The 25,916-nt window shown below is 40.0% G+C and overlaps 1 protein-coding gene across 1 annotated transcript in view; it reads left to right on the top strand.

Annotated features, from left to right (window-relative positions):
* Positions 1-20,389: 20,389 nt before the first annotated feature.
* Positions 20,390-25,916, top strand: part of Muc16 (mucin 16, cell surface associated) — a 203,655-nt gene continuing 198,128 nt past the window's right edge. Inside the window, exon 1 of the mRNA XM_063266294.1 lies at positions 20,390-20,772. Within this exon, the coding sequence (XP_063122364.1) occupies positions 20,685-20,772 (88 nt within the window). The 5' untranslated portion in view covers positions 20,390-20,684. The remainder of the gene's footprint in view (positions 20,773-25,916) is intronic.

The raw sequence follows: 25,916 nt of genomic DNA, 5'->3' as shown, positions 1-25,916 counted from the left end.
ATTAGCAATATAAAATAATCTGTTTATTGGACATTTTCATTACCCTTTCGTGTATACCTTTTACATATTCTCATGGTTATTTTTCTCTTTACAAATAGTTTACTTTTTAATTTTAAGTCTTTTTTTAAAATCTAGATTTTTTATATGAAAGAAAACATGCTGTATTTGTGATTCTGAATGTGCCTTTTTTATTTAAAATGATGAGCTTCATTTTCCTACCAATCCCATATAATTACATCAGTCTGATATTTTGAAGTAGATTAGTAAATGGCTTCATGATGGAAACATTCTAAGAGATGTGCCTTTTCTTTCATTGTGTGATGATCATAGTGCACACTTACATACTACTCGTGAGTATAGATGAATTACATGTGGCTATTCTTTTTCTTTTGAGATACTGATATGGGAAGTTTAGGGGTCTCTTTGATATCAATGTAGGCCTTTACTATTACTTGAGAAAAGCTGTAATTCAGGAGTTAGAGACTAGGATGTTCATGGTTACACAAAATGCTCAAATCAGTAAAATTTATGAATTATTGATGGTAAATTTTAGAGTTCATAGGTGGGATTTCAAGAGAAGGAGAGAAGGCAGAGCTCCTATAAGAGATGCAGGTTCCAGGAAGTTGGGGACTATCAACTCTTGGTCTGGAAGCTTAATATGGGACTTCGGGCAGAAATGGAATATAGCTGGTCAGGCTGGCAAGCTGAATGATGAAGAATAATGAGGTGTTCAATGTGTCTCTCCATTTCACTCACATCCTCACATACAGTATCCAGACAAATATACAAGACAAAATGTAACCAGGAACCAGAATTCTGCTCTGGCATTCCTGTCCTCCAGCAAGGATATTCTGGGAACTGTTGCCTTGTGGTCTCTTCCCTTCCGATCAATCCTTATTCTCATCAACAGGGTCTCACATGTCACAGACAGTCTCAAATTTGTTATGTAGCTAAGGTCGGCCTTGATCTTTTGATCTTCCCCCTTCTACTTTCAAAGTACTGGGATTGCTACTCTTCTCAGTTTGTAGAGTATTACAGATGCAGTCCAAGATCTTGTACATGCTAGGCAAGCACTCTACTAACTGAGTGAGCTACCACATCATCCCTCTATAGATTTACTTTAAGATTTATTTTTACCCAAGATACAGTCCACAGATCACATGAAGCTCAAGAAGAAGGATGACCAAATTGCAGATGCTTCACTCTTTCTTAAAAGAGAGAACAAAAATATTTATTGGTGGGGATATGGAGACAGTTTGGAGCAGAGACTGAAGAATCGGTCATTCAGAGCCTGCCACATATGTGTATACAGCCCATATATATACAGCCACCAAAACTAGATAAGATTGATGAAGCTAAGAAATGCATGCTGACAGGAGCTGGATATAAATGTCAGCTAAGAGACACTTCCATAGCACATCAAATACAGAGGCGAATGCTAGCAGCAAACCACTGTACTGAGAACGGGATCCCCATTGGAGGAATTAGAGAAAGGATTGAAAGAGCTGAAGGGGTTTGCAGACCTATAAGAACAACAATGCCAACCAATCAGAGCTCCTAGGGACTAAACCACTGTCCAAAGACTATTCGTGGTTTGACCCATGACTTCAACTGCCTATGTAGCAGAGGATGGTCTTGTTTGGCACCAATGGGAGGAGAAGTCTATAGTCCTGCCAAGGTTGGACTCCCAGTGCAGTCGGGGAGGGGAAAGAAGGAGTGGATAGGGGAGAAGACCCTTATAGAATAAGGGGAGGGGGATGGAATAGGGAGCTTATGTCTGGGAAACCGGGAAAGGGAGTAACATTTGAAATGTAAATAAAAAACTATCCAATAAAAGAAAAAAGAATTATTTTATTTTAACAATGTATATGTGTTTGTCTGTGTGTCTGTATATGCATATTACTACAGGTATCCACAGAGATTATGATATCAGATATTCTGGAAGCTATATTTCCAAGCAGTTGTGTGCTACCTAGTGTGGATTCTTAGATCCAATGCAAGCAGTATACTCTCTTAACTGTTGACACATCTCTCCAGCTTCATGCACATGACTTCTCAATGCAACTGAGAAATGATAATATTTTAGTCAGGATTCTCCAGATCAGAACTCATAAAATGATATTTACTAGAATAGCTTTCAAGCAGTTGTTCAGCTGGTCCAACAGTGACTGTCTAGTAACAGAAGGTCCAAGAATCCAATAGTTGTTCAGTCTATAAGGCTGGATGACTCAGTTGATGGTCTTTAGTATATGTCAGGATCCAGAAGAAGTAGACTCTAATTCCAGTGAAGAAATAAACTTGCTAGAGAAATGTAGAGTACACAGTTAAAACACAAAATCTTCCTTCTTTCATGCCCTTTACACAGGATGCAATTGAAAGGTATGTCACTGATTAAAGGTAAATTTTCCCACCTCAAAAGATCTGAATTCAGTTCTCTGCACCCAAATCCCGTGGGAGGGAGAGCTAAACCTTCAGAGAGGCGGACACGCCTGGGAAACCAGAAGAGACTGCACTCTGTGCACATCCAGATGCCAGAGGAAAACACCAAACGCCATCTGGAACCCTGGTGCACAGAGGCTCCCGGAAAGAGCGGCGCAGATCTTCCCGGTTGCTGCCGCCACGGAGAGGACTTAGGCAGTACCCCACGAGCAAACATGAGCCTTGGAACCGCAGGTAGGACCAACTTTTCCCCTGCAAGAAACCTGCCTGGAGAACTCAGGACACACAGAGGCAAAATTCCTCTAGGACCGGGCACTACCTGTGTTTACCAGAAGTCCCACACCCGCGGATCCCGGCCCGCAGCAGCTCTCTGCTCCCAAACCCCGTGGTAGAGAGACCTCACCGCCTGATCAGGTGGGCACTCCTGAGGCTGTAGAGCGGAGGAGACCACCAACACTGCCCACCCCTGCCCACATCCCTGGCCCAAGAGGCAACTGTATAAGGCCTCTGGGTTCCCGTAGGGGAGGGCCCAGGGGCGGCAGGACCCCTGCGCCTGAGACACCGCCAGAACCTGAAGGAAACAGACCGGATAAACAGTTCTCTGCACCCAAATCCTGTGGGAGGGAGAGCTAAACCTTCAGAGAGGCGGACACGCCTGGGAAACCAGAAGAGACTGCACTCTGTGCACATCCAGACGCCAGAGGAAAACACCAAACGCCATCTGGAACCCTGGTGCACGGAGGCTCCCGGAAAGAGTGGCGCAGATCTTCCCGGTTGCTGCCGCCGCGGAGAGGACTTAGGCAGTACCCCACGAGCAAACTTGAGCCTTGGAACCACAGGTAGGACCAACTTTTCCCCCGCAAGAAACCTGCCTGGTGAACTCTAAGACACAGGCCCACAGGAACAGCTGAAGACCTGTAGAGAGGAAAAACTACACGCCCGAAAGCAGAACACTCTGTCCCCATAACTGGCTGAAAGAAAACAGGAAAACAGGTCTACAGCACTCCTGACACACAGGCTTATAGGACAGTCTAGCCACGGTCAGAAATAGCAGAACAAAGTAACACTACAGATAATCTGATGGCGAGAGGCAAGCACAGGAACCCAAGCAACAGAAACCAAGACTACATGGCATCATCGGAGCCCAATTCTCCCACCAAAGCAAACACGGAATATCCAAACACACCAGAAAAGCAAGATCTAGTTTCAAAATCATATTTGATCATGATGCTGGAGGACTTCAAGAAAGACATAAAGAACTCCCTTAGAGAACAAGTAGAAGCCTACAGAGAGGAATCGCAAAAATCCCTGAAAGAATTCCAGGAAAACACAATCAAACAGTTGAAGGAATTAAAAATGGAAATAGAAGCAATCAAGAAAGAACACATGGAAACAACCCTGGACATAGAAAATCAAAAGAAAAGACAAGGAGCTGTAGATACAAGCTTCACCAACAGAATACAAGAGATGGAAGAGAGAATATCGGGAGCAGAAGATTCCCTAGAAATCATTGACTCAACTGTCAAAGATAATGTAAAGCAGAAAAAGCTACTGGTCCAAAACATATAGGAAATCCAGGACTCAATGAGAAGATCAAACCTAAGGATAATAGGTATAGAAGAGAGTGAAGACTCCCAGCTCAAAGGACCAGTAGATATCTTCAACAAAATCATAGAAGAAAACTTCCCTAACCTAAAAAAAGAGATACCCATAGGCATACAAGAAGCCTACAGAACTCCAAATAGATTGGACCAGAAAAGAAACACCTCCCGTCACATAATTGTCAAAACACCAAACGCACAAAATAAAGAAAGAATATTAAAAGCAGTAAGGGAAAAAGGTCAAGTAACATATAAAGGCAGACCTATCAGAATCACACCAGACTTTTCGCCAGAAACTATGAAGGCCAGAAGATCCTGGACAGATGTCATACAGACCCTAAGAGAACACAAATGCCAGCCCAGGATACTGTATCCTGCAAAACTCTCAATTAACATAGATGGAGAAACCAAGATATTCCATGACAAAACCAAATTTACACAATATCTTTCTACAAATCCAGCACTACAAAGGATAATAAAGGGTAAAGCCCAACATAAGGAGGCAAGCTATACCCTAGAAGAAGCAAGAAACTAATCGTCTTGGCAACAAAACAAAGAGAATGAAAGCACACAAACATAACCTCACATCCAAATATGAATATAACAGGAAGCAATAATCACTATTCCTTAATATCTCTCAACATCAATGGCCTCAACTCCCCAATAAAAAGACATAGATTAACAAACTGGATACGCAATGAGGACCCTGCATTCTGCTGCCTACAGGAAACACACCTCAGAGACAAAGACAGACACTACCTCAGAGTGAAAGGCTGGAAAACAACTTTCCAAGCAAATGGTCAGAAGAAGCAAGCTGGAGTAGCCATTCTAATATCAAATAAAATCAATTTTCAATTAAAAGTCATCAAAAAAGATAAGGAAGGACACTTCATATTCATCAAAGGAAAAATCCACCAAGATGAACTCTCAATCCTCATCTTCGATTGGTTTATATACAAGTGTGCAATTTCTAGGCTTGAAAGTAAAATGATGCTATCTGGTGCTGGATAGAGGAGCCTTATTTTTTATTTTGGCAGCTTGCTATTTTTGTAACACGGTGATTTGGTTGAACACAATAAAATACAGTAGTAACTGATCTCCCCCTCTTCCTGGATGAGTGAGGAGATGATTAAAAAAAAAAAGGCTGGAAGACAATTTTCTAAGCAAATGGTACCAAGAAACAATCTTGTAGCCATTCTAATATCAAATAAAATTGACTTCCAACCAAAAGTTATCAAAAAACATAAGGGACCACACTTCATACTCATCAAAGGAAAAAATCTACAAAGATGAACTCTGAATTCTGGACATCTATGCTACAAATGTAAGGGCACCCACATTCATAAAAGAAACTTTACTAAGAGCTTGAAACACACATTGCACCACACACAATCATAGTGGGAGACTTCAACACTTCACTCTCATCAATGGACAGATCATGGAAATAGAAATTAAACACAGACACAGTGAAACTAACAGAAGTTCTGAACCAAATGGATTTAACAGAGATCTATAGAACATTTCATCCTAAGACAAAAGAATATACCTTCTTCTCAGCACCTCATGGTACTTTCTCCAAATTGAACATATAATTGGTCATAAAACAGGCCTCAATAGATATAAGAAGATTGAAATAATATCTGTGCATCCTATCAGATCACCACAGACAAACTGTTTATTACTAACAACATGAACAAGAGAAATGGAATACATACACATGGAATCTGAACAATGCTTTACTCGATGATAATTTGAGGAAAAAATAAAGAAATTAAAGACTTTTTAGAATTTAATGCAAATGATCAGATAAGCCATCTAAACAGTCCCATAACTACTAAAGAAATAGAAGCAGTCATTAAATTCTCTGAACGAAAACTGCCCAGGACGAGATGGGTTTAGTGCAGAATTCTATCAGACCTTCATAGAAGACCTAATACCAATACTGTCCAAACTATTCCACAAAATATAAACAGAGGGAACATTACCCAATTCCGTCTATGAAGCCACAATTATGCTTATACGTAAACCACACAAGAGCCCAAAGAAAGAAAGAGAACTTCAGACCAATCTCCCTTATGAATATTGTTGCAAAAATACTCAATAAAATTGTTGCAAACTGAAAACAAAACAAAAAAAAAAGATCTGAATTCAAGGTATATTTTCTCACCTCAAAAGATCTAGATCAAAAGTGGGTCTTATTACTTCAAATTATTTAATTAAGAAGAAATCCCTCACAGATGCACACAGTCACATGGGCTTTGGCTAATTCACTACGTAGTTGACAACCAAGATTAGCTATCACAGATGTAAACAGAGATGTATGAGATTCCTGAAAGAGTGACATGGTCTACAATGTTTTTGAGACTGGATCTTATTATGTGGTTTATACTGGTAGCCTTGAATTTTCAGGCCTCCTCTCTCTCTCAGAACTGAGACTATATGTGTGTGCTAAGTTAGTTTTTATTACCATTGTTATTTAAATAATTTAGTATACAGGCATGGTGGCATGTATCTCTATTCCATTGAGGCATGGTGACCATAAGTTTGAGACTAACCAAGGATACATGAAACCCTACCTTAGAAAAAAAGGAACAAAATAACAAGAGCCAAAAGGATGGACTAGAAGATAAAATCAATTATCACACAAGCGCGATGACTTCAATTTGAACTATAGATCCCATAACAGAAAAAAGACTCTTAAAAGCTGTCCTCTGACCTACACACACACACACACAGACACACACAAACACACACACACTCACCACAATCAACACCACCACTTCCACCACATAATAATAATAGTAATAATAGTAATAATAATAAATACCAAATAACAACAATAATATTTTTAAATTGACTTGAGATATGTCTCAGAGGTTAAAGCACTTACATACAAGCAAGAGGATCAGATTTATATTGACAGAATTATATGTAAATGCCAGGTGACTATAGTAGCTCACTTGCAATTCCAGCTGTGAAATGTAGAGTCAGGCAATCCCAAGTGCAATTTAGCTAGCAACACTGCACATGTCCATGAACTTTGTATTCAATTGAGGGACCTTCACTCAATGAACAATGTGGACAAGAAATGAAGAATGATTCCCCACATCAATCTTTGGTGTCTACATACATGCTCACACATACATATGCACCCATAGTAACATGAACCAACACACAGAAAAATGAGAAAAATTAGATTTACTTTAAAGTGATAAATGATACAATATAGAGACTGAGAAACCACCAGCACAGAAGAAAACTTTTGTGAGCTGTTCCTCTTGATTTTTTCTCCTTTTCTATTAAAAAAATCTATATATTTTTGTTTCTTTAACATATAGATATGTTTGTAGGGTTATATTCCACATATGAACAGAACCAGGGAATCAGAAATAAAGAAAATAAGGACTGTGGACTGAGGTGATCTTTCTTCGGTGTTTTCATTTATTTCTTCCATTCCTTCTTTCTTCCTTTTTTCTTTCCGTCTTCTCTTTCTGCTTTGGTTACTATTTTGTTTAATACAGGTTATCACTATGTTGCTCAAATTGTCTGTCCTTAAACTAATAATTATTCTAGTTTACTTTCTTGGCTTCTAGAAACACAAAGCTATCCAGCCATTGTAGCTATATCAGTAAGCTCCAAGTACCATGAGAGACCTAGTCTCATGGACAGAAGGTATCAAGAAAGATACCCTGCAAGTCACTGCCCCCTGGAACTGAATATCTTCTTCAAAAGACAGACCTTGGCCTGGGGTTTTTTGGCTTATTTCCTCAAGAACATTTCCTTGAAGCTTTTTTCAGCTACTTCTGTAGACATTTGGGATTAGCAGACTGTCAAAGTGGTCCCTGAGCTGACAGATACTCACAGGCATGTCCAGGAGACATTGAAAAGCAGAGGGTGTGACTATCATCAGACTCTCTTTGCAGGAGGAAAATGTTGTCCTGGCATTTGAGAACTGACAGAAAATCTCTACTGGAACTACAGAAAGCTAAGATTGAGTCCCGCCCTGAAACACAGCATGAATTGCTCATTTATTTGGCAAATATTTATTGAGCACCTGACCTGCTGTATAACAATGTCTATTTGGAGGACAATGACTCATGGGGAATTAAAATGTCAGAATGTCTATTTTCTCACAGGATTATAATTTAACAGATATTATAAAAGAAGAGGGCAAGTGCTATGATTGGTGACTGCTATATATGGTGTGCAAGAACACACTACAGCAGTAGTGTGTTTAATCAAGGATAAGGAAGGGGCAAAAGAGTACCAACCCCCACCTGAGATATTATGAGCCATTTGCAACTAATGGTTGCTAGAAGAGGTGGCATTCCTTATTTAATTGTGTAGCTTTTGATAGCTTGCTCTTACTACCAAGTAAGTACTTCCCACTTATGCTTTGGCAAGAAACTCTAATAAAATTCAACGTACCACACACAGAAAGAAGACATGAAAAGAGGGAAACTTGTCCCAAAGATGCTTTTCAGAGAAAGGGGTGGGGAGATGAACATGTTGGTTGTGTTCCTTTAATCCGAGGACTTGGGAGGCACTGACAGGCAAATATTTGTGAGTTTGCAGACAGCCCCATCTACATAGCAAGTTTTAGGCCAGCCAAGGCTACATAGCAAGATTTTCTCTCTTAAAAGCAAAGAAAAAAGAAACAAGCAAAAAGTTGAAAGGTATCTACATTGTATTATCAAAATTGATTCTATTCATTTTCCAAAGGCGAGCAAGTACATGTTTCAAAAACTCCACATGCTCCACTGTAATGAAATCAATAAATTTAAACACAACATTGAGACTGGTTTATCTTGAGACTCTAGCCATGAGAAGAAACCCACCCATGACACTGCCTGGAGGGCCAGGACCCAGAGACTGGAGAGTCCAAGAGACCTAGGAAAAAGCCAAACATGTCTACTTCCTAGCAGTGGGATGTGCCCACTTCTGGGACTCTTCTCTTTCCATTGTGTTGCCTCTCCCTGTCTTACTATGAAGGAAGGTGCTTAGTATTATCATAGCCTGATATGCCATATTTGATTGATCTCTCAGAGAAGCCTCTCTCTTTTCTGAAGGGAAATGATGGAAGAATGGATTTTGGAGGGATAGGAAGATGGGAGAAAGTGACTGGGAGGAGAGGAGGGATGGAAACTGCAGTCAGGATCTAATTTGAGAGAATTAAAAAAGCTAAACAATGACAAATCACTGAAGTGGGAAGATTCCTATTGGAAAGTATTATTCTGTGTGATAGAAAAGATGGGAGAGAGCAGGATAATGGTAAAAATGACTCAAAATCCTCTCTCTCTCTCTCTCTCTCTCTCTCTCTCTCTCTCTCTCTCTCTGTGTGTGTATGTGTGTGTGTGTGCATATGTATACACACACAATTTTAAAGAATAAACAAACAGAAAGAAGGACTGTATAGATTTGAGAAAGAGCAAGGGATTACATGGGAGAAAGTGAACAGAGAAAAGGGAAAGGAGAGACAATGTAATTATGTTAAAGTTTCCACAATTAAAAAGGAGCTTGGGCAATGACTCACTCTAAAGTACTTTCTGTGAAAGCACACAGAGCCATGCTTTATCCGCAGAAGCAGTGGTTGAGTATGTTTTCAATCCCAAGCCTGGAGAGGTAGAAACAGAGTGATACTTGAGACTTATGGACTAACTAGGTTAGGCAAACCAGCGTGCCTAGTGAAAGAGTTTGTCCTGAGGAACAACACACCCAAAGTTGAAAGGTTAACCTCTGGTCTTTACAACTGTGGTGTGTGTGTGTGTGTGTGTGTGTGTGTGTGTGTGTGTGTGAGAGAGAGAGAGAGAGAGAGAGAGAGAGAGAGAGAGAGGGAGGGAGAGGGAGAGGGAGAGGGAGAGGGAGAGGGAGAGGGAGAGGGAGAGGGAGAGGGAGAGGGAGAGGGAGAGAGATATGAACCTACACACATATATCCCATGCATGAATATCATATACTTTCCCATACACACAGATTGTAACCGCAGTAAAAGATTCAATGAGTGATGAAACTGAAAGCATTCACTCTGTTTTCCTTGTGCCAGACTCTAGAGAAAACACGGCACCAACGTTATTTTATCCTTTCAATTTTAGACAAGCAATTAGACATAGTCATGTGTGCTGTTACATGCCTGTATTGCCAGTCCTTGGAAGACAGAGGCAGAAGGGTCAGAAACTCAAGGCATGGCTCAGTTACATAGGGAATTTGAACCCAGCCTGGGCTGCGTAAGACTCTATATTAAAATAATAATAAAGAAAAGAAAGGAACATAGAGAGGAAAAGAAGCAATTTCAGTGTGATACAGCTGCAACACCACTATTTTTTGGCACACATAATAGTCTTGTCATCTTGACAGAATCAGCAGAATCAGCTAAGAGACAAACCTCTAGGTAGTTCTGTGAGAAATTTTGAGATTGCATTCAAGATATGAAGATCCACCCTGGGACTGGATGGCACAATTTTTCAGCTTCCCGACTGTGGACGCAATGTAGCCAACTATCTCTAGTTCCTGTCGGCATGCTTTCCAATCACAAAAGATTGTGCCCTTTAACAGTGAGCCCACATAAACACTTCCTTCTTAAGCTTCTTTGTCAGACATTTTTTCATAGCAGCAAGAAAACCCACAAATACATCACCTAACATTAAAAGACTATGCACCCCAAAAAATCCCCAAAGTATGTCCTCTTAGTTTAGGAATGGCCGGCTTAGTTTAGGAACTGGCCTGCATTGGTTAGCGTGTTTTTAACATCTTTTACATTTTAGATAATTTTAGATTTTCCAAAGGATTAGATCATATTTAGTATTTCTACTATCATGTATGAGAACTCTCTGTACCCCTTAATTTTGCAACTATGGATTTAGCAATCACACTACCAAAAAGAAAATATCAGTATGATGTTGAAACAGAAGCAATTTGTAAACATTTAAAAGTCAAGATATTTCATATCAGAATCATATTAGCGAAATTTAAAATTGCAGTGGTGATAACTGAAAAATTGGGGCATCCAGACACTCTATTCCTCATTTCTTTTCCGTGTGTATGTGGGGGAAGGGTGGTAGTGATGGATGTAGTGTCTTATGCAGCCCAAGCTGGCTTCAAATTCCTTATGTAGCCCAGGATGATCTTGAACTCCTGATCTTCCCTATTTCCACCTCCAGAGTGTGAAGATTGCAAGATTTCAGTTGTATAGCACTATACCTAGTTTATGGTTCTGAAGATAGAACATGGACTTAAATCATGTTAGTCAAGTACTCTACCAAACTGAGCCTCTAGCTCTGTACCTCATTCTGGCAAAGGAATTATGTATAGCTGAAACTGCTGGTTCTGGACATGCATTATGTGGGATCAGCTGTTCCCATAGAGTAACTCCAGAAATAACTACACTCTTACCTTAAGCTATCTGCCTTATTAGAAAGGCATGCAAGTCTGATACCAGCTCAGTTAGCTTTGTACTAATATAACAGTTTTATGTCCCAGTGAATCTGCTAAGGAGACACTGCCATCTTATGATCTAGCAATTTTATTCTCTTGGGATATAGAAAATATATTCAGGATTTCAAAAATTATACCAGGAAATAAATCAAGATCTCAAAAATTATTTAAACTACCATAATTGTTTCAGCACTATTGGTCACAGTCAAGATATGTATGGACCTACCTACTGCTTATTAGTAGGTAGAAAATGAATAATCTGAAATAGATGTGTGTAGGTGCATGCATAAACACACACGAGTGTTATTAGGCTATAAAAAGAAGAAAATCACTGGATCTGGTAACATGAACTTGCTTTTCCAGCACTCAGGAAGAGACAGGAGATATCAAGTTCAAGCATCTTCAATTATACAGCAAGACGTCTCAACTACCCATCGCCATATCTAATATACATACAATACAAACTAACCCAAAGGCTGTGCACATTTATAAAGATAGAGAGCCTGTTGTACAATATGAGTGAGCAAAAGTGTCATCTTACTAAGGCATAAAAAGAATATTGTATTATTCTACTTACAAGTGATGTGTAAAATAAATAAACAAGAGGACAGAATAGAATATAGGCTATCAGGGTTGGGTAGATGGCTCATCAGTTAAGAGTGCTTGTTACCTTTCCACAGGATCTGAGTTTGGCTTCCAGCACCCATGTTGAGAGGCTCATAGCACCTGAATCTCTAGCTCTAGCAGATCTGATGCCCTCTTCTTGACTCTGTGAGCACCTGTACATACATGTGTGCACTTTCACACACACACACACACACACACTCACACACTCACACACACGCATGCACACACACACACACACTTTTTTTAAAAATTAACCTTCAAAAAAGCAGATTGGTTACCAATAGCTAGAGTAAGATACACAATTCTGACGTGTGTATGTGCACATATATTTGTTCAAGTAGAGATTAGAAGTTTATGTTGACTTTGCTTCTTTATCTCCTTACATATTTTAAATCTTTAATTACTCTTTGTGTCTACCTACATATGCATCTCTCTTCCCCCCCCCCTCTCTGTGCATGGCATGCATGCATGCCACATTATACTTGTGGAGGTTAGTGGATAACTCAGGGCTCATGCATGCCAAGCAAATGAGAACTCTACCAAATGAGCTACATTCTCAGCTCTTTGTGTTATTTCTTGCACATTGCTGATATACTTTGTAGTCCTTGGGTTTTGGCATATGACTCTGATACAGTATACGGGTCTTGAAGGGATACACTCTTGGGTCTTGATTGGTTTTGTTTTCTCTTCAAAGTAAAGAATTAAAGGGTAGGAAATATCTGAAGCATGACAGGTAGCTGCAGAGAAATCTCTCACACCTGAAATATAATCAGCAGTTGAAAGAAGAAGTTAATAGAGTGAGGAAACACACACAGGCAGCAGCAGACACACAAAGAAAAAGATCCTCAGGAAAGTCAAGGGGGGACTTGGAAAACTGAAAAATTCTAGTCTCTTCTTAAGAATTGGGGTGTTTTAAGCCTCTGAAGAGTTTCCCTCCCTAAATTAGGGTTAGACAGTTTGAAGACAGGATGATTGATTGGTTAGCCGTAGTGGTGTGTATGTAGTCTCTTGATACAGTCTTGAACTCTGAATGGGCCATCAGCAGAGGGGTCTCCAAGTGGGAGCAAAAAAAAAAAGCTTGCAAGCTTTTGTCTCAAGTCTGGAGTTGAACAGGAGGCTGGGTACCTTGGAGATTTGCCACCTTATCTAGCCATGACCCTTCTCAGTGTGCTGAATGCCCTTCTGCCTTCCTTCCATTTGGCTAGTTAGAATTATTCATACTTCAGGTCTCTTTCACCAGGTTTCACTGAGTGTCAAGAAAAAATTATTTTTTTTCTTTGTGTGTTCAACATAGTTTTTACTACCTGCTTCCCTTGGAGTCACTTTTAGATTCCTTAGCAGAGGCACTGTGACCACTGTCATACCCTCACACAAAGCTCCCAGCAAAATTCAGACTGCACTAATTCAGTCCTTTCCTCTTCCTCTCCTTTTTCACATTCCCACAAATTACTTTGTTGCTGTGCTCAAGGCACATTAGCTTCTTGAGGCTGCTGTAACAAGATAATCCTGGGTAAGGTTTCATCTTTTGAGATCACATTTACCCTGGATGAAATGCATAGGTATCATTTGTACTCACGCACATTTAGATGAATGTCTAACAAAGCCCAAGATACTGTAGAAATTCAGACTACCAGCATCAACCCAGGGAATCATAGATATTGCCTTCTTTTTCTACCATAGAAGGTATATCCATTCCATGTGAGAGAGCCAACCCTTGAGTATTAATGATGCTCTGCTATGCTTGCAGACAGGAATCTACTATAATGACCTCCTGAGCAGCTTCATCCAGAAGGAGATGGAGGCAGATACAAAGACCCAGCCAAACATCAGGGAGAGCCCCTGGAGTCATGTGGAAGAATGGAGGATGGAATTGAACAAGCTGGAGGGGTCAAGGATACCTCAAGAAGACCTAAAGAGCCAACTCGCATTGGCCTGTGGGGCCTCACAGAGAATGGGTCACCATCCAAGAAGCATGCAGGACCAAGGCAGTTAGTGTTCTTAACCACTAAGTCATCACTCTAGCTCCAGTTTGTTTATCTTTTAAATATTTGTTTATTTTTGAGCCAGGCTCTTTCTACGGAGACAAGAGTAGCCTCAAATTCAAAGACATCCTCCTGCCTCTGCCCAGGAGTACTGAGATTAAAGGCATGCACCAACATGCCTCAGTTTTTAAACACATATGTACTTAATGTATTTTGATTATTTTTATCCCTAACTATCCCTCCTCAATCTTCCTCTGAGACACTTCTTCTTAATACATCTCTCCTCCTTTTCCCTTTCCTCCTTTTCCTCTCTTTCCTCTTCTCTCCCCTCAAACAATGAGTTCAAGTAGTTTTTAAAATTACTTTAATTAATTAATGATTTTAATTGCACATTCATAGTTGTGGGACTATTTACTGAATCCCACTGGCTATACCTCTGAAGAAAATTGACTCCTCCTCCCACAGCAACCACTAACTGCCTCATCCCATATTATTGAACATAGTCATGACAATCACCCAACAGATGTTCTTAAAGGCCCATCTCCCAGAGGGTTCTATATTCTGTCAAATTAGCAGTTAACACTACTTATGTCAAAATATATTGTGTCAAATACTCTTTGGAATATTCACAATTTCGAATATATATATTCACAATATATATATATATTTATATATGTGACACATATCTGATCATATCATTAAGCAAGCACCTTCTATATTCCCCATAAGCCCTCTGTCATTGACATATAACCCTAGTACTTGTTTCCCCCTTTTTTGATAAACATAGAATTTATGCACAATAATAAACACATGAGTATACAGCATAAGCCATTTACCCCTACACTTTATTAAAAAAGTAAAACCATAAGGAGTTTTGGAAGAGAGGAAGCAGGTTTTGCTTTTTCTCTCTGGGGGAAGCAAGCAAAGCTGGGAGAATCACAACATTCAAAATCATAACTTTCATAGGCATAGAGACCTGAGAATGCAAGATTTAGTTTAGGCAAATGATGGACACCTACCAGTACAGGGAAGGCCCTAAAAGCAAACTGTAGACTTCAGACTTGAGCCTGACGCTTGTCAGAAGGCAAAGAAAAATTTGTACCAGGAGCGAAGGAGGCTGGCTTTGCATTTTTGAAAGGTCACTGTGTTGGCTGGGTGAAGGGGAATTAACAGAGGTTGGAGTGTTGACAAGCAATCAGAGTCATTAAAAACAATTTTCAAAGTCAGAGCAGAGAGGAGGGTATGGACATGGATAAAGTGGCAGGTAGTTCAACAGTCACACAAAAAGCTCTCAAAGAAAGAATTCCAAAGTGGCGTTTCTGTGGAAGCCTGGTTGTGAATCCCTTCAAATATTTACCTTATACATTAGAAATACCATTACCATGATTCAAGGAAATCCCAAGGTTTTCAACAATTTTTTATCCAACAAATATTTTTGGTTGTAATTACTGTTCTTTTGTCATTTTATTATTAGCTTTTAATTTACTGTATATTGAGATGTTGTCCATACTAGCCTCAAAAACAACTTCCAAAACCTAGGATTTCCGGTATATACCTCCATACCCACTTTATACAGTGCTGGGGATGAACCCCCAGCAGCATACATGCTAGTGAGAACTCTGTCACCCAAACTACATATAATACTGCCCTTGAACATTATATGAACACAAATTCAGGAGGCAATTATATAGTCTTCAGTTATATAACTTCTCTATGGGTTGCATATAGAACATGTGGGAATTTAGTAAGTTTTGTGAAGGGTATAGTTGAGAGGAGATATTAAATAAATGCCTTTTGTTGAAACTGGAATTAATGTCCATGTTTATGGCTACAAGTACATGTTTCCTTGATGCCTTGCATTCAATTAAATGCTCAGTAAATATTATCACAGTCATAATAGCTTTTGCTATGGGGATTGGAACACTTGATATTCCCATATTCTCCATCATTTTCTCTTGACTTCTCTGCCATTCTGACCCTCATTCATTCTTTTGTGGAAACTCCCTTCAAAGGACTTCTCAACAGATTCCTCTGAGCTTCCTCTAACTCCACCTAACCTGTGGTATTTCAATTGTGGGATGGTTCCTTGTCTTTGAAATCCCCTTGTCAGTCTGGTTGGATTACAACACTGTAAGAATTTTTTTTTCTTCTTTCAGTTCTATAACTACACTTAATTTGACACTTAAAAGTATGTTCTCACCCATCCATATCAACAGAGTTTTGTTTGTTGTTTTTTGTTTGTTTTTGTTTTTTAATGTAGCAGAGACATAGCTTACTTACTAAGCTTGTTTGGTGAATCCTTATTTTCCTAGACAAAACCACATGGATTCTGTATGGAATATCGTTCATTCCACAGATTTGTTGAGCCTGTACCAATGAACACATTTGGAATCCCATCTCCTTTTTGGCAAACTTTTTGGATATATTTTATGCCCAAGACAATACTTCTTGAAACACTCTCCATAGATGTGCTCGATCAAAATACATTGTATACATTTATGATATCCTTAAATAATAATAAAGTGAGAGTGATTGAGGAAGGCACCTGAAATATACTTCTGCTTCCATATGCATGTATAGATGTATTGTTAACATCTATAATTCCAGCATCTGGAATGCAAAGATATTAGAATTGTCATTTATTTGAATGACTACCTGGACTTCCCCAGTAAGAACGGCCTGGAGTACAACTCATGGGTAAAACTCTCTCTAGTGAGAGACTTTTTGCATGGCTCACTTGAACACATGAGGTGGAGCTGTGAACCCAGACACAAATGCCTATGGAATGGGGTGAATCCTAGTTTGGTGATGACTAGAAATAATTACAGTACCTAGTACGTGTTCAACATGAAACTATACCCCTTAATCTTGCCCCAATTGCTTTTTATTTCAAAGACGTATTTCATTTTAATTATGTCTGTGACTGTATGTGGATATGTGCACATGAGTGGAATGGTTGTGGAAGCCAGATGAGGGAACCAGATCGGTTGTAGTTAGAGTTACAGGAAGTTTTAATGAGACCTGAACTGGGGTCCTGAGTGCTTATAGCATATAATTATAAAAAAAAGTCCACACTAAGTCCAGCTAAGTACTGGCAATGGTGGTCTCACCCTCTCCTATGGTTTCTGTGGCTAACAGGCTGCCAAGCTACACTGATCTTCACAGGCCAAGCACCCCCAGTTGCTCGACAGCAGAAAGCCCGCTCGCTCCCTTGGCACGAATTCCCATAACCCCATAAAATGAAAATTCCAGAGGCTTGTAATTTATTAGTTAGATCTATAACAGTAAATCTTCAACCCCCAAAATTCACACACAAGGACTCAAAACTCAATTGATATAAATACAAACTGCACACCTCCATGGGGCAAATGTATCCTGTATTATAATATTTCACCTCTATAATATTCACAGCTACCTGTGGCTCATCCAGGCCACGTGATTCTGCTTCATCTTCCCCCACATTCTCTCTGTCCTGTCTCCTTTCACTTTCCGTAGCCTAAAACTTTAAGTTCCACCTTCCCTTCTGCTCCCCAATCAAAGGGTTTATCCTTATCTGATTTATTAAGATTTCACGTAGCCTCTTCTGCATATAGGCACAATGCACAGGACCAAAAGAACAGAGAGCAATTCACACTTGCCCTTTTTTAAGGTAGGGCAACTTTTGTACTTGGGCTATGGTGACTGATGATGACTGATGATAAAATGGCTGATGGTACCTGGGAGGCTTACGGTTCCATCACAGAGAAAGTGATAAACTGTTTATACTCCCCAGGGTTGGAGCTGAGTAGATGATTCAGCAAGTAAAGGTGCTTGCTGAACAAACATGAGAACCTGAGTTCAAAACTCATGTTTGAATCCCTTGTATCTATATAAAAAGGTTCTGTGTGTGTCTGTGACCCTCCAGCATTGTGTGAGCATAAAGAAGATCACGGAGTAAGCTGGCTGCCACACTAGCTAGCTTCAGATGGACTGGGAGCCCTTTCTTAAGGGTACAAGTATAGCGGCAGATACCCAATTCCCTCCACTAGGCTTTGCAATAGATGAGTACACATGTATGTATATCATAAATACCTCTCTGGTGCTGACAGGGGAATGCAGAGATCTAAGTCAGATGGTTGGCTATTGATTTGAACATCCTAGTGTCTGAGGGACCCCATTTTCCTGTCTTGGGAGTTGAAAGGGAGTAAAACAGAGTTGTTACCAAGGATAATGAATGACTTGGCTTCTGCTTCTGTTTACTTTTTGTGGGTGGAGAGTGCCTTGGTAGGGACTGCCGTTGAAAGTTCAGACAAAAGCCAAGCTCAGCATCTCCTGCTCTTCTTCTCCACCGCCTCCAACTGCTGTATTCTCTTTGGAAAACTTCTTCACTACGACCTCACCTGGGCCAGCTGATTCTGGCTTACCCTTCTCCCTTGGGTTCTATGACATCTATTCCAGGAAGCCTGATTTAATTCTCCAACCACTTCCATGTTGAAGTCTGATGTCTCATACTGACTTATTAGTTACAGGTCAACCCTGTACTTGTTTATATGCCCATCACCAATGAGGCACATGCTCAATATGCCCCTGTGAGGAGGGAGTGAAAATTCCAAATATTACAAGCGGCATAAGCAGGGAAAGCAAACTGGTGGGTAAACCTTCAGGAAACTGCAAGAAGATGGTGACCTGAAAGGTGGAGGTGGAGGTTACTAATAATTAAACTTGTACCAACCATAGGTTTATAAAGTTTAGTTCCAGGGACAAGAGGTAAGAGAGACATGGAGACCTGAATTCCAAACTCTGACCTCTTTACCCTGAGCACCTGCACTCACTGACTTTGGGAGATGGGTGATCTTAAAGCTACTATACCTGTCTGTGAAAGGCTGAAAAACTGAGACTTTCCTAAGGATCTGGGCAAGTGGAAAGAATGGTCAAGGAGATTCCATTTCTTATCCTACTTGATTTTTAGTAGGCTATTGAGAAAGGAGTCTGAGGAGATAGCTAAATCAGTAAAATGTTTGAACTGTAAGCAGGAGAGCCCGAGTTCAATTCATGGAACCTACCTATAAAGCCCTGCAATGTGTTCAGAGTATGGTAATGTACTGGTGTGATGGTCTGTGCATTTGTAATCCCTATACTGGGAATATAAGCATGGGGAAGAGATGCACATACTGGGGCTTGCTAGTCAATCCATCTAACCACATTAGTGAACCCCATGTCAGTGGAAAACCATTCAAATGGCACAGTGGGTAAAGACAGTTGTCACCAAGCTTGAGGACCTGAGTTTTATCTACAGCTGAAATCCACATGGTAGACAAAGAAAAATGAATCTTACATGATATACACCTGCACACACATATTGAAGCAAGCAAAAAATATATCAATAAAATAAAACAAAAAGCAAAAAAAAAAAAAACCAACCAATACACCCACCCAAAAAATAACAAAGAAACATAATAAAATAATTAAATTCTAAAATGTTGAACAGCTCCTGAGAAATTAAGACACTTAACAACTGTCTTCTGAAATTCACACATGGTTACATGCACCAAAATACATGTATAAATAAATGAACATTCCCCCAACAGAACCTAGAAGAGATTATGGGTCTTGAAAATAAGAACCAGAAACTCCAAATCTCTTGCTGAATTCAATTTTTTTATTTTTTTTTCATTTTATTTAAAATTTGTGTATATGGGTGTTTGGCTGCATGTGTGTCTGTGCCTGATGTTCAGCTAAGGGTGTCAGATCTCCTTGAACTAGAGAAACAGATGGCTGTTAGCCACTGTGTTGGTGTCTCAAATTAAACCTGGGTCCTCTGAAAGAGCATCCAATGTTCTTAATATCTAAAGGATATTTTCTGCACTTCTTGCTGAATTCTGTGCAGCAATTTGCACCCTTCCTGTCTGTCAGGGCAACTGAGCAGCTTGACTTAGAAGAAATACACTACAGTCCCTGCAGTGCAGGACAGGGATGATGGTCGAGACAAAAGAAAATGGGGTGACTGTTGTGAGCTACTAAAAAGCTTAGTCTTCATTTTCATCTTTCCTGGCAACTAAGGAGTTCCCACCCAGGAATGCTGCCTGCCCCGCACTCCCACACATGCCAAACTGACATATACTCTGTAGGAGTTGAACCTTCCCCAGAGGACGGTCCACCCCATTCCTATCTGGTGGTACCAGGCTCTAAGTGAGAAGCTATCAGGTAAAATGTGTGTGTGTGAGTGTGTGTGCGTGTGTGTGCGTGTGTGTGCGTGTGTGTGTGTAGGAGGGTAGCGGGGTAAAAAGAAAAGATGTGTACCAGAGGTTTCTCTTTCCTCCTTCAAACTCAGACAGATCAGACATCTTGCTTAGTACTAGAGTCAAGCTTTGCTAAGGGCAATAATTACCCTTGGCCTTGTATTAGTATACAAGGTGTTAGTCACTGTATAGGCTCTGAATAATGCCAGATGACATTTGCCAGCTGTGACAGCCATTGCTTCCCTCTAGGGCAAGTAGGTCCTGCCTCTCTTAGCAAGGTGTGTCAACACCCTCCCTGAAGCTAAGCTGAGGGCAGGTTAGTCTGGGTTCAGTCTCTCAGAACCTTACTTGGAGTAAGAAGCAAAGCACAGCCCAGCCAGGCAGGAGGATGGGACAGGAGGACCTGCCCTGCTCAGCACATCAATGCAGGTACCTGCTGACTCTGACTGCCAGTCTTTTGCTCACGTATGGGCCAGGTAAGAAGTAATGGACTCAAAAGACTCTGGGAGGAGAGGAACTAGTAACATGGGTACTCTGGCTTTTGCAAACTGCTCTATGGGTTTGTCACTAGCAGCTGAGAACAGAACTGTAGGTTGAAGGGGACTTTAATTTATGTACACCTGGGTCCCTGACATCTCATGTAAAAGAACTGAATGTGAAGTCAGAATGTACCCTTCAGTGAATTAATTGAATAATCTGAAAGACAATAGGAATTTGAAGAGAGTTAAATGTAGGTATTAGGAGAGTAATATTTTTAAGTGCCACAGCAATAGATGTGTGTGCTACTTTAGATATTTCAAGACTGTATGATCTGCAGTAATTTGAGGTATCAGCAAAAATAGGTATGTCTAAATTCCTTTTTCTCATCCATAGAATCTTGTCTTCAAAGAAGAGTCTGTCTTAGATACATTGTAGTTGGAAGAGAGCTGGTAGATATAAAATGTTTATCGAGAAAAATATATATATATCACAGGAGATAAGGTTTCAGGCATAGCTCATTAGCTATTTTGAGAAAATCTCCTTTTTCTCTCTCCCTTTGTGTGTGTTTCTTTGCACATGTGTGTTTGCATATGTGTCTGTGTGTGTGTGTCTCTGTGTGTGTGTGTGTGTGTGTGTGTGTGTGTGTGTGTGTTCATGTGCCATAACACAAATTTGAAAGTCAGAGGACAACCTCAGGTGTAATTTTCTCACCTTCCACATTGTCAGAGATAGTCTCTTCTTCATCGTTTGCATATGCAAGATAGTTAGTCCACGAGTTTCTGGGCACTCAGGTGTCTATGTAGTACTGAGATTGCAGACATGCACTGATAAATATAGTTTAATTGGGTTCTGGAGATCTAAACTTAGACATGTATTGAAAGTGTTTTACCCACTGAACCACCTCCCTGACTTCGTGTTAAATATTAAAAGTACCTTTTAATCACAATTATTTATTTATTTTTATCTATTTATTTGTGTGGGAGGGGCTCACATGCTGTAATATCAAGAGAACATTAGAGGAAAACTTGTAGGAGTCTGTTCTCTTCTTCTGCCATGTGGATCCCTGGATTCACAGTCAGATCATCAGCTTTGGTGATAAGCTCCTTTGCCTACTAAGCCATCTCACTTTTCCACATTAACTATTTTTTAGCAAGCTTCTTTGTTCTTTATAAAAATGAGCATACTAGTTTTGTCAATTACATGGGCAACTCATAGATGTCCACAAGTGTGAGATAAAAATCAGAACCAGAAGAGTGAGTAGGAATAGGTTGTCCTTTCCTTCATGGTGTCCCTATTGTTTCCAAACTTGGTGTTCTGCCTCAGAAGCAACCAGGATGAGAGCTCTCTCTTTTTCTCTTTCTTTTAAGTAAATACTTTCTTTAAAACTACCTGATAAGGCTGCACTTTTCTGTACTGATATTTATGAGTTCACAATACTATTATTTTGTACAGGAAATATCTTCTAGGCTCTGAGTGCAACTGACCAGGTTCTGTTTGCTCACTTGCTTAATCATAACCTTATTCTTTCATAACTTTATAGAACCCTGGGCTTCTAGCACCCAAGAGAAACTCTCAGGGAGGACAAGCTGCCACAGGATTCCTTGATAGTTTATCCAGTGGGTAAGACAAATGACTGCCCACATTGGAGGTACAGTGCTGCACTCGTTAGTGACTCGTTTAGTGACTTTGAAGTATTGTAGTTAGGGAAGTATGCCTTCATTACACGGAAGCACTGGATTTTCAAAACAGGGTACTGGCAAGGAGTTTTACCGCTATGGTTCTTAGGAGGTAGAGAAGGCATTATTTCAGAGTAGACTAAGAGGGCAAAAGCACAATCAACAACTAGTGCCAAGTCTATTTGGGTAGATATGGTGAACTGAATGTAGAGTTATATGATATAAGGATAGGTAGAGGGATGAGCAAAAGTGGAATGACATTCTAGGAACTTTTCCTAAGACCTGTTCTTGATTCCAAAGGATGAACTTTTTAGGTCTGTGGGTCATTTAGGAAAATCTTCCTCAGTTATGCTTCCCCTACCATAGAAAAGAGGTATGTGACTATTGTGGAGGGTCAGGAAGAACACACACACACACACACACACACACACACAGAGAGAGAGAGAGAGAGAGAGAGAGAGAGAGAGAGAGAGAGAGAGAGAGAGAGAGAGCTCCTGCAGAAAAAGATGCAAAATAATCCAGGCCTCAATGTGGAGCCTCCCAAACTCTCCCAAGTGCATACATTTTCTACTGACTTCATGAGCAGGAAAATTTAGACTTTCAAAGGAAATCTTTCCAGTATCTAAAATACACTGAAGTTGGGGCAAAAGAAAGCCCTCAGTGCACTTGGAAAGTTAAATGTCAGTTCATTTACTCTTTGCTAAAGACAAAGACACCTCCATACCTCTGAAAAGGTAGGGGCAAGAGACGTTCAGCATATTCCAAAATCCAGAGATAGTTTTGGCTCCTCCCTTGTTCTTTCCTCCCCAAACCCCAAATCATCCTAGCTAGTACTGAAGTATTAAAGTCCTGGCCACCAGGGGACCCTGGAAAAGCATTGCAGTTTGATATCTTTGTGAGGTTCTGACAGCCTTCAGAACTCTTGATACGAAATACTAGTAATGAGTGTTAGCCCTGGAAATCCAAGTGTATTGCTTGCCAGGCAGAGAGAAAATCCAGGCTCTATTGACTATGTATCATTGATTAACTTGATGCTTCTGGTTATCAATTAGCCACTTGTACACCTTGGACAAGCCTCATTGCACCTGGACAAAGCTCCTATATTGTAATATTTTAGTATTATTATTGTTAACTTAGTGTGTTTAGTTTATTTCAATGTAATCATATATGTATGTAGAGGCTAAAACACCATCATGTTTTATAGGTTGTGGTAACACATATGATATTGAGTATCGACTTGAAGTCTGAAAGATCCTTCAGGGATAAGGATACTCCATCAGTAGATTTTGGAGACCATTGGGTCCTGCTGAAATTCAAAGATTCTTGTAATGTTGAACAAAAATTGAACATTGTCTTAGTTACACTTTTATTGCCATGACAAAAATGCCATGATCAAGGCAACTTATAAATTCATTTGGAGATCCAGACGCCATCATGGACACAAGCTTGGCAGCAGGCAGACATGGCACTGGAGTAGTAATTAAAAGCTTGCATCATGAAATATAACCATGAAGGATTGGGACTTTCATGTACCACTGTCTGCACATGCTCCATTACATGTAGCTGTGGTATTCCAGTATTCCTGCCTACCTAGATGTTTCTTTTTGTAAAAATATTTTAGTGGTTCCTTTGTGAATTTCACATAATGCACCCACCAATCTCACTTATCTCCCTGTCCTTCCTTATCTGCCCTGTGCCCTCATAGTCCCCCCCCAAAAAACAAACAACAGACATATAAACAAATATTTTGCCATGGAAGCTGCAGTATGCCACAGTATACCATTTTGCCTCAACAGCTTTTCTTGCAAATGTCCACTGCAGTGAGTCATTTTGTGCTGATTCGAGCCCTTTGGCTTTGGCTCACTGAATCCTCACTGGGATTTCTCTCAGATATCCTGTTGCCCTGTGTTATAGAGATTGTGAAGCTTTGGTTCTGGAGGACCACCCCCTTCACAAGCTCCAGCAGTTCATAGAGTGTAGACATAGGGGTGGGCCAACTCAAAGCTCTGGATCTGGGACTGGGTGGGTTGATCAGCTTGAAGCTCTTCCTCTCACATACCATCAGGGCAAGCTCTTCGGCACCCACACCACCTGGGCCAGATCTCCAGCATAAGCAAGCTTTCTTGAGGTTTCTTATGCATCACACTTAGAACTTAACTCTTCATGTCACTACTCTTCTTCCATGGGAACAGCTGAGAAAACATAGCTGTGCCTGCATCGTCAGACTTTTATCATAGTTTTTTTTCCTGCAGTCACACAGCTGAGTCGGCATACTAAAGTACCTGAAATATACAGGTTTTCATATCCCAGAAAAAATAATTAGACCAGGAATACAGAAATATAGATGTATTATTAAGAAAGGGAAAGCACTCCCAAGAACATAAATGGACAGGTGAGCTGAGCAAAAAGCCTGTGCTCAAAAGTGCTGAAAATTAGGCCTTTATGGATCACGACCCTTTATAGATCATTCACAACACACACATCTTTCTCTTTTTTTACTCGTATATCTTGAGCTTCGGGGAACATGCTGTTTGTTATGTGCAGCCCAGATAGAGAAGAGCTTCCAGCCTTTCTGGCAACTCCCTTTATTTATATATGAACCTTTTTATTTATGTTATATACCTTGGATTTAAACATACTTATTCATTTTTGTGTTTACATCTTGAGGAGTCCAGGCTTTGAAGCAAGTGTGTAGGTCAGAGGACAACTTTCAGGAATCTGTATCTTCTTTCTACCTTGGAAAGATGGTGCCTCTCATGCTGTATTTTCTGCTTCAGTGTATTGTTATTGTCTTGCTAGCCTGTAAGCTTCTTTTTTTTTCGGGTGATGCCTGTGTCTATGACTCTTCATCTCTTCCCTAGGTTTTCTATCTCTAGAGTTGTCTCCCTTTGTGCCTTTTTATTGTTTCTATTTCCATTTTTAGGTCATGGATTTTTTTTTATCTTTTTTAACTTGGGTATTTCTTATTTACATTTCAATTGTTATTCCCTTTCCCGGTTTCCAGGCCAACATCTCCCTAACCCCTCCCCCCGCTTCTCTATGGGTGCCTGTAAGCTTCTATGTGACTCTTCTATTTCCACTTCCTGTCTAACCTAGGAATGGTAAGTTTGCAGACATTCGTTACACACCTGGGAAAAAAGAAGAAAAAGGAGAAAACAACAACAAATATCCCTGCTGGGATGGCAGGTTAGAAAAGGAAGCTTCAAAACCATGAATATAAAAAGTAAATTAAACAACAATAAGGATCCAATAAGAAAGTCAATGACAAAGAAGAAGAGTAGACAACCAAGGGTACTGGACTGAGGTGGCACATATGGATGTGACTTTTTCTATAGAGAAGGAATATAGAAAAGCAAGATATTATAATCAATCTACTCTAATTCATCTTGGTTAATTTTTATTGGTACACCTGGAGAGAATGGTGTTTTTTCCCATCATTTCTGCTTTAATCTCAGAGAAATTCA

This window comes from Rattus norvegicus, chromosome 8 (genome assembly GCF_036323735.1).
Source record: "Rattus norvegicus strain BN/NHsdMcwi chromosome 8, GRCr8, whole genome shotgun sequence".
Lineage (NCBI taxonomy): Eukaryota > Metazoa > Chordata > Mammalia > Rodentia > Muridae > Rattus > Rattus norvegicus.
Note: the sequence above shows the minus strand (reverse complement) of the source record. Positions and strands in the feature narration are given on the sequence as shown.